Here is a 14950-nt window from a genome sequence, read left to right as displayed (position 1 = left end):
TGAGGTAAAGTTTCAAGGAGAGAAGGGGGATGCCACATGGGATGCAAAACTGAGGCAAATCCTAATCTGATAGCAGGTTTACTGTCTAGCAAACAAATGTTTTTGGAAATCCCAGAACTTCTTTCTAAATTCACAATACGCAAAAACTATGTTAATTTAATTCCTCATAGTAAAGTGAGAGTGCTTGCACACAATTTTCATCCTCTTTCAGAGCTGTGTCTCAAACACAGAATCTAGCAGGCATTCTGTCTCTGCTAAAGAATGGTGCAGGGGCATTACAATTTGACTTTTTATATTTTCCAATGTCAATATCATTCTATTTCATTAGAATTAAATAAGTCACTTTAATTCTTGCAGAAATGAGCAAAGCCAACTCTCTTCTCAGCAGAGTGGAGATTTTGCATAAAATGCAGTTTCTATTTCAGCAATATGCACAAGTGCTTGCAAAATCTAAGCAAAACATTTTCATTTACAGGCCAACAGATTTGTCTTGTTATCTCAGTTTTTAAAGGAGAAAGTTCTTCCCTTCTCTCCTCCATTGATACAATCACTCAAACATTTCTCAGGATATGCAAAGTAAATGGAAATGGATGCTTAACACCTTCTGAAATCCTTTGGGCAGAGTAAAGGGAGCAGGATTTGGTATTTGCTTTCAAATATTGTCGAATGTAAAATACACATCTAGTGAAAATGTAAGGGTTTGGATGCTGGACAGCCTTTCCTTTCATCAACATCAGGAGCTATTACCTCATCTCACTTTCCTCTAAACAATCTGAAATTGGAAAAACCAGATGATGGATGGCTGGACTGCAGTTAAAAGACAGGGAAACGTGATGCCAGAGGACCAGGTAGCATTTGTTTTAAAAACTTATAGCATGAGTTAGAAAACAACCTTTACTTTTCATTTGCCTGTCCTTTCCATCTTTTTGTTTCTTCCTTTTGTCTGGATCTCATTGAAAGTTCCACCCCCCCTTCTCGCATCCTTAACTAGTTTGATTGTCAAACCTGTTCAGTAATCACATTACTTTGGGTAGTAATGAAGGCAAATAAATAATGCTTAACTTTTCTTAGACCCTTCCGAAACCACTTAAGGCTTGTATTCTTCACTAGAATTAGCCTAGATCTTCACACTAAATTTCCAAACTTGTGTAAGAAAGAAAACATTAAAATTAAGGTTGGGGAAGGAGATAGAAAAAATTTGTCCTTCCTACAGTCTTAAAACCTTCTAATTTTAAAGTATGTTATGACTGGGAGAAAAAAAGAAGAAAATAAATTAGGCAGTGCAGGTTGTACTTTGTTGCTACTTAGGAGAATGGGAGGGAATTGGCTGAATTTCCCCACACTGTTTTTTTTTCTTTTCTTTTTTCCCCTTTTTCTTGTCCAGTGAATTTTTTTCTGTCTATTTGGCACATATTTCTAATTCAGATATCTTTTGAATGATGATTAACAACAGCAGCAATAAAAAAGCCTCTATTTTTCATAACCTAAAGCACAGAAGCACATCAAAACCAATCCCATTTGTCTGCAAATCCTGCAGATAAATCTTGCTGTCCTGACATGAAGGTTTCGATCTGTTTATTATCCACATTGCTCCTCCTGTCAGTGTCTTCTCACCTGAAGAAACAATTTATTTGCATGATGGAAGTGGAAATATCACCCTCAGTAATGGGACTGCATTGACCCTACCATGACCAAATTAGCTTTTGTGCTGTGGGTTTATCACTCTCATCTTGCCCTTTTTGCTGCTGTCAAAGAGCACATGACAGGAGTTCAGCCCTGTCACCTGCCTGACATTGCCCTCCTGGGCTTTCTCTTCACAGTACCTTCAGAAGCATCAATGCCATGGAATTTCAACAAAGGGCTGAAGATTAAAGAACGACATGATCAGTCAGACTCTTCAGAAAGGATCTTGGGGAAAGTTTAACAAGGAGATCTCAAAGGTCACAGTCCAGTTTCATGTGGGCTGAGCAGACTTCAGATGTACCAACTAAGCTTAGAAATGTGAGTGACCATAGAAATACGTGACCATAAACAGCCAGGGTTATACACAGAACTCTACTCGAGTCCCATCTGAAAACCAAACAGCACCAAACCCCAAAATGTGCAGGTTACACAATTTAGGTTTTAGAGCATTTGTGAGGGAACCTAAGCAAGCTTTGTTTCCTTGGCTATATTCTTTCCAAAAAAGAGAAAATTTTTAAAAAGTGGTCTCAGCTGGAAGCATGCCCTTAGCCATTAGAGTGCCAAAATGAATGCAGTATGTCAGCTCTGACAATCTGTCAGAAAGAGGGAAAAAATACTTTTTTTCCAAGAATAAGACGTATTCAAAAGTTTTGCCCTGACACTGAAACAAGCACTCCCCCTCTCCCCAGAAAACCTGCCTGGCCCAGAGTCTCAGCCAAGAGTACCACATCTCCTTTTACATAAGCAATTTTCATCACTTGAATACCCAACCCACATTTCTTGATATAACCATCATTTTTTAAAATATATATATCCCTTGACTATACTCATATGAACACCATAAGAAATTAGTCACTCCAGATATCCCTCAAGAATAACAAGCATTACGAATTAATAATGTCATGCTGGTCATTAATTTTGATAACCACAGAATTTGCGTTAGTGAACATACTTGCTATGGAGTTGCAATGTTACATTTATTCAATATGCAGCAGGTACAATGTGTTAGATGCCAGTTCCCATTATTTCACCATTTCACAGCTGTTCAGTATTTGACAGTTGCATAATTTCATTCTTTAAAATACTGGTTTTCCTTTTACAAGTTAAGAACTGGAATGTTAAGATAATTTCTCTCATGTTTTGTTAATTTTAGATTATCGAGATATATTCAACAGTGCAATTTACCCATAAGAAGTCACTATTAAAGTTTCTAATTTGCAATCCAGTAAATTGAATGAAGGAGAGACCATGTTACACATGTCATGAGGTGTTAAAAATCAGATAAAGGAAATAAATTATTCAAATGCCCTATAGTACTAGCCTTATTTTTGTGCCAGTGGATTTGACATAACTCCTGTTAGGATGTGATAACATAGAATACATTGATAGATACAGACAGGTGAAATAGATAGACATTTTTGATTTGGAAATAATACTCACCAATTAACATAAATATTTTTAGTCTCTAGAATCATGAGCCAGTCTTAAAGTTGAAATATTTGCTTCCTAGCTGGTAATAATTTTGAAAATAAGGGCCAACAGTATATCACAGAGTTGCAACAAAGCAACTGTGCTGACATTTCAGTCTTGTTTCAGAACTTTGCTCTCCTTTTCTGAGGCTCCAGAGGAAGATGTGATATTTTAAACAATGACGGTAGCAAGTCATATTTGAGCTTTCCTTAAGAGTCTGGAACACTTTGCTTCTCGTGTTCTATGTCTCCTGACACAGAACCAGCATCCTGCACCCAGCAGCTCCTCACCTCAGTACCAGCTGTGAGACTCTCAGTTCTTCCCATCTTCAACCTCCACTCAGCTGCTGCTCTTCAACCCCAGAAAAGTCAGACAGAACAGGTCAGTCATGAAAGCAGTGCTGTTGCAGGGCTGGTACAGAGAATGGCCAGGTGGACAACTTCAAAAGGAATTACCAACTGCTGTCTGCATTTCCAGACAAAAATGAGAATTTGGCAGTTTTAGCCTTTGGCAGCCTTTTGTCTGACAGCCATTTGTTCCCTTTTCTGGTACTCCATCTGCTCCCCCTGGTTGGATCAGCTGTGCAGTCAACTGCAGGAATGTGCAGCTAAAGCTACCAATAAACACCCTCTAATATCCCCCATGTAGTGACACTTGGGGTTTGGAAAGAACTATGGATTCCCTTTTATTAGAGCTGGGATGGCAAAGGACAAGGAAAACGAGCAGACATGAACTGTTCAGTCAGCACAGCCAGCAAACAAGTGAAGTCTGAAGTACCTTTAAGGCTCAGGATTCCACCAGGACAGAAAGCAGCAGCAAAACCAGACCTGTATTAGTGGACATTTTCCATCTTGGAGCACACTGAGTCACAGCTTCTGACCCTGCTGGAGCCCTGCCCAAGCAGTCAGAGCCTCTCTCACCACACCTGACTGCTCTCTGCTCTGCTCACCTTGAATTGTTCTTGAACTGAACCAATCCAACAGGAAAATCTCCTAAAACCACCACCCTGAAAGGGCTAATAATTTGGTCATCCAGGATCTCTCCTGATAGGTGCTAAGTAGGAAGAGGAAGGAATGAAACTTGGGACTTCCATAGCTGAAGTCCACATACTCTGATTTAAGACCGTTTATACTGTATTCTGTAAAAGGAAATACCATCCCAACAGAACACAACTACATATACATATTTTAGGTTTTCTTTATTTATATTTTTTAATTCAAGAATTACACACTAGCCAACATTATTATATATTTACATGCTGAAACTGGCTGCAATAATTTTAAATTCAAGAAAATATCTCTTATGTGCTACTCATTTACAATCATCATTTTACTACCTCATATATCCCAGAGGTTAGCAGTCCTTTTGAGAAAGACATGAAGATCTGATGCAATGATATCCACTAGTATTTTGCATTTTCTAGCCATTGGAAAATGTGCATTATGTGCATATAAGAAAGGCTACAAGGTCATTAGTAAGGCTGATGATTACTACATTATGAAATAAATAGTACTAAGTAAAAAAAGATAACTCAGAACTGTGCAAAGACAGTACTAACAGAACCATTTAAACACCCATGCAAATAAAAACGTGATAGAAGTCAAATCATAGGCAGTTTGTCAGAATTAATCATGTTTCAAATGTTCTTTTTGTCTTCAACTGAAAGTAACAGGACAGACCATGAACAATACAGCCTGGTGAGTATTTGCCAAATGACAGGAATGGTGAAAACATACAAAATGCTATCAAATTGGAATAGATGACCTCATGTCTGAAAAACATTAAAAAAATACAACCCTTAGTATGAAAGTAGAGGTGAGAATTTTCATCATTTAAGTTTCATTTTTTGTCAAAGCACTTACAAAGAAAATAATTTTATATTTATGAAATGTTAGTGTTGCATATTCTTGTAGACATGATGCATTTCAATTTTATATAATGGATATTTAAATTATTACTATTTTTACAAAGTAAAATAGGGAAGTCTTTTTGATCAACAACATTCCATTTGCTTCTTAAAAATTTAGACAAAGTTCCTAGTGCATTTTACTAAGCTTTACCTTTGGTGTTAAGCAGTGACTTGTTTAGATTTCCCTTTTAAACAATTTCTGGAGTGAAGACTCTTTGGCTTTGGGGGACTACACTATCTAACGACAGTCAAACATCCTGGTTTGTTTTTTATTTTTTTTAAAGAAAAATATAAGTCTACTATTAGATATCATAAGAGATACAGATTTCAGAATCAGACAGATGCAATATGCAGGCTTCTGTAATGAATCACCAACAGCTGAATTCTCACTTACCCTGAATGCCTTCACCTCTCCACTCACTGGAGCAACATCAAGGTGCCTTATTGTAAGTGAAAACCAGGCCCTGGTTTTGGCTAATCTGAGCACTGAGTGTGGTGCCTGAACGTTTTAACCATGCAAGAGAACCAACTGTGCCAGCAGGAACATTGCCATGGTGGCTATTTTACACTACAGCACTTCCTGTACTATTTTATATCCGGAGTCCAAATCTGTTTATGCAAAAGGGTGTTTAAATTACTCTGCTAGAGCACTGCAATTATTGTACTTAGTAAAAAAAAGTCACTAAACAAATACTGTATCTATCGACTGCTCATTTACAGCTTATTTAATTATTTACATAATTTTAGGACACATTAACCTAAACCATAAGTAGAATCAGCTTTTTGCCTTACCATAAAGTACAAATTAGAAGTTAAAAATGTTTAAGAAATCTGATAATATTTACACACGTTCAGCTTAAGTTATGGTTGCTCACAATGTATGTTCTATGTACACACAGCAAAATGTTATGATCACTACTGATATAGTATTGTACCCTGGCCATCCCACCCTAGATTATTTTCTAGAAATAGTTACTATTTTTTACTTTTTTTTTCTCGGTTCCCTAAGGAATTTGTTGGTTTTGAAAACTTACTAGTGGACAATGCTGTTATAAAAAGAGAGAGAAGAAATAGGCAAGCAATGTGAGGACTAGACTAATTCCAGATGCAGGGAGGTACAGTACTATCATCATGTCAAATGGTGCAATGCTCCATACAAATCATAAGCATTGATCTGCTGATATAGAAATGCCCAGTTACCCTGTATAGTAAGTTGTTTGGTTTTGTTTTTTTCAATACATTAATCTTTTTCTTCTCTCAAAAATATATTCATACACTGGTTGATGGTAGAAACAAAACTATTATTAGCTTATTCCTTTAACACACCAACATGTGAATGTGTGTGCATATATATATACTCAGCTTATGTATATATACACACATATGTCCATACAGACATTTATTTGGGGCTATGTCCATATGCACATACAGCTGGAAAATGTTTCACATCCCTTCACTTATGTTTAGCACTGTGTTATAGGATTGGAACACAGTCTAATAATTATAGTGAAAATTAATTGAGGTTTAATTTTAATGCATATTTTTCTGAAATAAATAGGATATTTCCCCAGGTGTAAGACCACCACTCATTTTCTCTATGCGTTGTGCTTTTTGTACCTTACAGATTTTATGTCCTTTTTATTAGAATGTAAGAACTCTCTGAAGAACTCTGCCACATGCTGTTCCCTAGGACTCTGTTTTCCTCCCCTGGGAATGAGAAAAGAAATGGTCACAATGTCATTGCTTGAGTCTTTCTTCCCAGTCATTGAACTGCGATAGGATAGAAACATAACATTCCTTATGCAAACACAGAAATATGTTGCATGAATTTTCAGTTCTGAAAATGTGTATCATACTTACTAGCAGTCATGTACAGTATATATTTACAGATTGATCTCAAAGATTTCATTAAAACTGTGCCATGTTATTGTCATAATTCACCCATGATTCCACAAAGATGAAAAACACCTTAATTGCTGGCTATTATGTCTACTAGAACAATAAAATGTGCAACTATAATTATATTACAAGTTTTATCTAAATTATTAACTTTGCTATTTTGTTTATTGAAACCAACAATTAATATGATTTAAAAGATCTAGAATATTCATTTTCGGTCAATTCTAAAGTAAAAGTAAATTTATTCTAGTTTACCTGGAGGGTAGCACACACAGCAAACCCTGTATCTCACAGACGTTGGCATCATTTCTCACTTTCACTCAAGTATTCAGAAGAGGAGTAAGTGCTCACCTTGGGCTTGAGTTATGCCTTTCCCTTGACAGTGCCTCACCAGCCTTTCTCACCCCCATCTTTTTATATCACAGTGTTAAGCTTTAGTATAAAATGATAGAATCTTTCTCTTTCACTAATTTTATATATCACATTAATAGCCAGAAGGACATAGTAAAAGCAAAAGTGCTTCTTCCCCACAGATAATTTATCTTTCCTAGCGACACCTGAGCAGAAACCAAACATTTTCTTTCACTCTCTGAATTGCAGCATCAGAGAGTAGTATGGCTTGTACTGTAGCTTCAGAAAAGTGAATGTGCAGTTCCAGGATTCAATCTCTGTGGTTTTTGTAATAACTGAAGCAGTTACCAATGCAGAGAGTCAACACATTCCCTGAAAGGTTTTATATTAGATGTGTATCAACCACAGACAGGCTGTGAGCTCCCTGCAGTCACACTGCTTCTGTGAAACAAAAAAAGGAGCTGGCAGCAATTTCTGAAATGAAAGAAAAGCTTGTACAGAAGAATACTACAAGACTGCTTTCATTTAGGATAATTATACCGTTTTTAAAGATCAGACTTTGAAGAGAAATACTGAATTTTGATGTGGCTCCATTTCTTAGAATTGGGGAAAGATTCCAACACAATTCTTACCTATCAGCTGAAATCCCAAGTGCTTCTACAAAGGTTATTGCGTTATGCATGAAATGCAGTCACAAATTAAATATGCGAACCAAGTGCAAAACAGTGACTTGGAAAGTTAATCACATGAGGGAAACCTGTCTCTACATATTGCAGAGTCTGAGCCTGGAGGCAGTGTGTGAATGTACACAACTTCCTGGCAGGTAGGGTGTACTGCAAATCCCATCTCAGGCTCTGAAACGATCCTCTCCCATTTGAACCTTAAATAAGCATATGAAGTGCTGAAAAAAGAAATCAGAATATTTGCCTATTAGTTCCCAGAAATATTCTCCTCCTATCACTGTCATTCACTGTCAAATGGGTGGGGGAGGACACCAAAATAAAACCACAGAAACTTGTAAGAAAATTACTCTTTTAAAGTAAGAACAAAAATATTTAAAATGTATTTTATGAAAAATAAAGAACTTTTTTTAGTACCCTGAAAAAACCCTTATACTCTCTAGTTTCTTTCAAAAATTTGTACACGGATGAGAGGTAGTATGGATGAAACAGATGTGGCTTTTGCTTCTTGAAATATTGTGTCAAACAACATTGGGGATCTGATCTAATAAAAGCCATCAAGAATTCTTACTTTTAACACAGTTCTTGTGATTGCCTTTTTCATTACAAAAAAAGTTCCACAGTGGAATAAGTGACAATTTTTTTTGTTGTAATTGGTTTTTGTCTATTCTATTTTGCCTGTAAAAATAAAGCTCAATGGAATGAAAAAATCTAAACCTTTTATTTCACTAAGTCCCCCAAAGAAAAACTGCAATTTGCTGGTTTTTCAATGGAATTCACCCTAAAGCAGAAAACATCCAAGAGTGTAATTAAACCCTTAAAGTGATTGCTACCGATTTCTTTCCTTCAGAACAATGCTGTAATGAAAACAGAAAGTGAAATGGTATTGCCTAAATCCAGACTGAGAAAAGACCCTGCCAGTACCTCTTGGACAGAAATCCATATGCTCAGATCTTCACTGCTGAAAGAGGCACAGAACCTGTAACCACAGCAGGAAGCATAATGCTGGAAAGATGCAAACTTGGAAGAAATCACACAGCTCCACACGACTATTTCAGACTAAAGTGTGTACAACTGACAACATTCACCTGAACAGTGTGTATATATATATATATATATATATATATATATATGCCTATATATACACACACGCATACACACACTTTTACACATATGCAGCCTCTCATCCCCTTGCCCCTGTGCTTTGTATTTCCTCTCCAGCTCTCCCTGCCCCAGAGAAAGGCAGGGCACCACTGGTTCCCTTCAGCCATCCACAGAATTACTATTTGGGCAACCAATTTTGGCACTTTGGACAGATGATTCTCTTTCCCCAACAAAACACAACCCAACAGCATCTTCCCATTCAGTGCTGATGCATTTTCATACTGTCCCTACATTCCTCTATTGATCCCAAACACAGTCACTGTGACTGTAAGCATATATTCTCTCTTTAAAATACAAACAAAACTAGTGCTTCTTGCTTCAGCTTCTGTGCAAACACCCAACCCTAATATTGTCAGTCAAAGGTTTAGTTCTGTCAATAAATAAAAGGAAATACCTGAATATGGTTGGGAAACCTCTGACCATCATCATCCTGGAAAGATGATAGGCACTACTTGTTTTCAAGTTTACACATTTAAAAAGTAAAGTGTATGTGTTTCATAAGCATGATCACAACTCAGTACACTCTCATGTGTAGATGCATGCCTCAGATACGCAGTTTTCCTAGGAATGGCATGTACTGCTGTTGAAATTCAAACTTGTTTCTCAAATGCTGCTCTATAATTTGTACCACTAAACTCAAATGGCCTTTAAAAAAAAAAAAAAAAAAAGACAAAAAAAGGGAGGGACAATGTGTGAGGGACAAAAAAAGTGAGGGATGAAAGTGATTTTCAAAACTCAATTTGCCTTTACACTCAAAATGCACTTATATTTTGATAAGGGGATATGTCCATACTGCAACTTAACATATATATGGTTTAGCAGATACAACCAAAACATTATAAAAACAGACCATAGAGTGGGCCAGCAACTAAGGTGTTTTAAAATAACTTTTTGTCCTGAATAGAATTTTTCTAAGTCCCACTTTTGGCTGTACAACCGATTTGAAGAGAAATCCAGTTCTTGCTTCCCACGTGGCTTTGTTTCTTAGTTCACATAGTAAAGCCAATAGACAATATTGAAGAAGGAAAAAACAACAGGGAAGAAGATGCGAGACCATCGATCTATGGCATTGACATCAGTCAAGTCAGGGATGGTGATTTTCAGCTGGGATGCACGTCTCCTTAGCCTGCTCTTCTTCTGTGCCACGTGCCGCTCCAGGGCGTTGCGGCCGAAGCTGTGTCTGGGCAAACCGGCTTTCCGGTACTGGATGCTCGAAGTGTCATAGGCCAGCATCGTGCTCCTAGGGTCCCCAAGCCCCATCACAGCCTCCGAGGCAGCCATCTCATTTTTAATTTCGAGCGTGCTCAACAAAATATTTTCGTGTGGGTCCATCTGGAAAAAACAGGAAAGCGCATTTAGTGGGAGAGAAAGGAAGCCTGGTCGGTTGCAAACTGAAGCCATGCTGGTAAGGGCCATAGCTAACTTTACTAATTGACTGGATGTCAGCCTAAAGGCTTTAAGCATAACTGTGATTATATTCATTGTCTTTTATTTGTGAGCTCGAGGAGCAGTAGGGCCAGTAGAGTATAATGCAATAAATGGTATTTCCCTAGAGCCAGTGTTGAGTGAGCACAAGCAATACCTGGGAACAGAGGACACGCTCAGCTCCTGGAAGTGGGATTCTATCACTAGGTAGGACATCTGGGGCAAATAGTGAACTTTACAGGGGTTTTGGAAGGAAACGGAAAAGGGACATTTTCAAATGAAAAAGGGTCCTCTTTGTTTTGGTTTTTCTTCTTTCAAACGAAAGCTTTTGCTCTGACATAAATAACCAGTACTCACAAGGTCTCTGTGCCTCTATAAGGGAGGCCCAGAACACTGCACAAGAGAACGCACATTTTAGGTCCCCATATTCCAAACAGGAGTGCTGGTTACCAGGAAAAAGGCTCTGGTATAGTCTAACTACAGCTACGTGGAAATTCCATTCCCCAGTGCTAAGAAATTTCATAAATACAGTGCATGCTGTGGAGACCTCACTGCTGGAATAGCAGAGAGCTGCAATTTCAAGCAAGAAAAAAGATATGCAGAATGTAATCACATCAAATGTACATCTAACAGTTGTTTCAATGGGTAGATTTAGCTACTATGCATTCTTTAGAAGCAGTTCAGTGAAAAAAATATTAAAGCAATACTGTAAAGAAACCCCTTAGACAATCAAGAGGATTTCAAAGATAAGGAACTAAATTCTACTCTTAGGCAATCTGGAGTAGATCTGAAGTGTGGTAGGAGGTTTTAAAAATAATCCATTTATAGAAAACAAATATAAGTTATTTAGGAAGTTCTAATTCTCCTCAGACTTCCCTCTAAGTATATATTTTGAATTGTGTGATGATAGCAGATTATAATTAACTAATAACAGTTAATGAGAAGCTAATTAATAACACTGCATTAGTGATGGCAGTGCAGATATACTCCAGGCCAAATAAGAGACAAAACTGTCCCAGAGCTCCTTTCAGAATAACATTATTCATTTATCATGTACAGAATACATTCCATGGTTATTACTCAATGTGCACAAACTGACTTTTGTGCATTTCTAAACAACAGCATGGTATTAGTGTATTCTGTAATATCTAGAAACCAGCTGTCCGCAGCAGGTACCTCCCTGCACTGCCCAGGGCAGACTGTATTTGCCATTATCAACCCCCTGTGTGATATTTGCCACGGCAAGGTGAGAGAACTGGGATTAAAACAGCTGTTTTTAGTAGCACTCCCTGCACAGTGTGATGGACTGGGAAGTCAGATGCTCACACAGGTACTTTGGACCTACTGAAACACTGTCATTTGAGTGATTACATCTGTTCAGGTGATGCACAAAAACTGGCATTGCTGGGATGCCAGATTTCCCTCTCTCTGTTTTTTCCCCCAATTTATGTGAGTTTGCACCCCTCTAGTTTCATTATATTTTAGGTTTAAATGAAATGTCATGACTCAGTGGGAAACAGCCAAATTCTTCCATTTTTGCTTGCTTTTCATCAAAGCCACATGAAATTTTTGAAATTCCTAGTGTGTTAGGGAAACCAATCTTTACTTCAGAAGCACTAGAAAAATGGGAAAGTTGAGCTGGAACTCCAAGAAAATGCCTTTAAGAACTCTGTAGCATGATATTGAGCATAGTGAGGGAACACTGCGTCTATCCAGGAAGGTTATCAAATCAGTTCTCATCTGCATCAGACAAAACTAAGGTAAAAGTATTGTTCTGCTATTGTAATACCAACAAAAGCAAGCATCTGAAAAACTTTCAAACAGATCTATGAAACTTCTGAACATAGATTTTAAACTTTTTTTTCTAATGAGTGCATAATTATGTGATTTTTGGGGTAAAATAAAAGGGGACTCATTTCTGTTATTAGATCTCAGACCAATCATGAGACTCTCAGGGTCCTAAAAATAAAACAATTAATTACAGGTACTTAGTGTTCTTTGATCCCCAAATGTCTAAAACCAAAAGAGGTAAGTATCCTACATGAGGGGTGCAAAGTCATTTGGAAACTACATTTTTTATATTTTCATGTAACATCAAGAAAAGAAGTTTTCGTTCCAGTGACATCAGGGGAAGTTTGATATAGCATCCACTAATGTAATGGTTTTACCCCTTAGCCCAGAGCCTGGGTTATTTTCACCTCAGTGTTGTGCATTCTAGGATACTATTTTTGGAAAGATTTTAGAGCCAACAAATTTTATCACATCTTAAATCTTCTTAGGATGAATCTATTTTAAGCATTTTATCCTTTTGATCTGCAATGATATTAGAAATTTGAGTGCTCTTTACATATTTGCATACATTCTATGCAACACACATGCAAGAAAAGCTATTTTAATCTGCTAGAGTTAGATATAGACATGTTTCAGCAACATGATATCACTCCTTCAGTTAACTTTTTTTTCTTAATGCAGCAAAACGCTGCAGACATCTGGTAATCTTGGAAGCAGTTAGTAAGATTAGTGATGCTGGGCAGAAAAAAACATTAAGCAATATTCTAAACTGTATTCTAGGGCAAAATGTCTTCTTCTGTACATATCACACTCACATCAGAGTTGAAGCAAAGCATTTTTCAATATTCCAAGACTTTTTCAGAAGAAATAATACAAAATACAGTAAATATTAGTGATGGGCGAACCTTCAAGTGTTACAACACCCAGGTAAACACCACAAAGTTCAGGTGGTTCTTGAGCACTAATTTGACCCTCCTGCATCTGGAAGAATGCATCGACCTTAAGAACAACTGCATTTCCCTCATGGTATTGTGAATTTCCAACCCAAAGGAACTCCCAGAATTCCAGTCCAGAAGTACAAATGAATGTGAAATTGAAGGAAAGGAAAAAGAAACAACAAAAAACCCCAGAATGAGATTCATCCAAATCCAACCTTTGAAAAAATGTTCCCTGTCAGATTAGAGAGAGCTGGGAATGTTTTTTCCACAAGTAGGTTCGCCCAACTCTAAATCAAACATGCTTTTGTAACGAAGTGAGGCCTGAGATAGAATGACAGTGAACTACATTTATTGTAAACAGCACCACCCATTCAGAAGGATCCCAAAGCGCTTTACAAGCATTAGAAAGAAGAACCACTTCACTTCCCAGTGAAGCACAATCACCTCTGAGGCGAAATGTGGTGACTGACAGTGCAGAACAACACACTTTATTTTAGTCAAGGAAATGGAGAATGTTGTAGCCAATTGAAACTATGGGGTGGGTGAGTGGTGGTGGGGAATGCTGGGTAAGCAGAACAGTTACATAAATTGATATTTGGCCAGGTGCCTGGGGTTGAGATGACCACGCTATAAAAAAGTGCCATGGGATCTTTAATGACCATAACCGGTCAAGACCTCAATTTTAAGTCTCTGAGGATAAAAACATTAGAAAACAATGAAAGATACCTTTGTTGAATACATTTCTGGACAATGATATGTGCCAATTATTCTTCTGTCCTGTAAGTTAATAAAATCAAGACCAGTTTCCTTAGAGATAAGGCAGCTATTATCTTTCACTTAAAATTAAAGCACTGTAGGACAAGTAATTAAAATGTATAGGGACCTCTAAGCCAACAATTAGCATAGGTATGTTCTGGCTTCAGAGGTGCTATTACTGCCTTGCTCTGCTCCTCAAGGTAACATAACATTGTGATGTAAATGTATTTTTTCCAATCGGTCATTTGACCAAGGAAGATATGATGATATGAAAACAATTATTAAAATTATTCTGGGGGGAAAGTAAGTGTAAAAGTGGTTTCAAAAGGAGGTGGAAGAAGGTTAAAAAGATCTCTCGGTGCTGGAGGATCGTTCAACCATAGAACCAGACTCTTTATGGTGAACAGGAGAGTTCAAACTTAATGGAGAAATTCCCAGGGACAAGAAAGGAAGGGAGGATGAAGATGAAGAAAAAGCAGCAGCAAGTACCATGGAAATAAAAGGTGAAAGCAGAAGAGGAGAGAAATGACCAGAGCTCAGCAACCATGCAAGAGACTGGGGTATTTATAAATCAATCTTAAATGTGGATGACAAAATATACAATGCAAATGGTACTCATTTACAGGTCCAGGTCAAACAGAAAAAAAGCTGACTCTGGTGCCTTGAAAGAGGCCATGACTTTTTTGATGGTCTCAAACAAAGGGAATACAGAGGAAAGCATAGAAATGTTACCATTATAAATTATTCCTGATACCTAGAAACTCCAAAATGATGGCTTTCTTGAGGAACTCCTCTTACACTTACATTTTCCTGGTAAAATACTAGGAAATAACAACGCCCACACACATACGTTAGGAATCCTTCAAGGATGACCAGATCCCTGA

At 37.4% G+C, this 14950-nt stretch overlaps 1 protein-coding gene across 7 annotated transcripts in view; it reads right to left on the bottom strand.

Annotated features, from left to right (window-relative positions):
• Nucleotides 1–4334: 4334 nt before the first annotated feature.
• The window catches only part of GABRB2 (gamma-aminobutyric acid type A receptor subunit beta2), a 139632-nt gene continuing 129016 nt past the window's right edge, over nt 4335–14950 (bottom strand). For 6 of the 7 annotated variants that reach the window (XM_085073461.1, XM_085073462.1, XM_085073464.1 and 3 more), the window contains 2 exons: nt 14037–14087; nt 4335–10488 (listed from right to left, as the gene is read on the bottom strand). In XM_085073461.1, the coding sequence (XP_084929587.1) occupies nt 10141–10488; nt 14037–14087 (399 nt within the window). In that variant the 3' untranslated portion in view covers nt 4335–10140. The remainder of the gene's footprint in view (nt 10489–14036; nt 14088–14950) is intronic. The other variant, XM_085073463.1, reaches the window with a different exon arrangement.

The sequence above is a fragment of the Lichenostomus cassidix genome, chromosome 13 (assembly GCF_008360975.1).
Source record: "Lichenostomus cassidix isolate B80296 chromosome 13, HeHo_3.0, whole genome shotgun sequence".
Classification (NCBI taxonomy): Eukaryota; Metazoa; Chordata; class Aves; order Passeriformes; family Meliphagidae; genus Lichenostomus; species Lichenostomus cassidix.
This window is presented reverse-complemented; position numbering and strand designations above follow the sequence as displayed.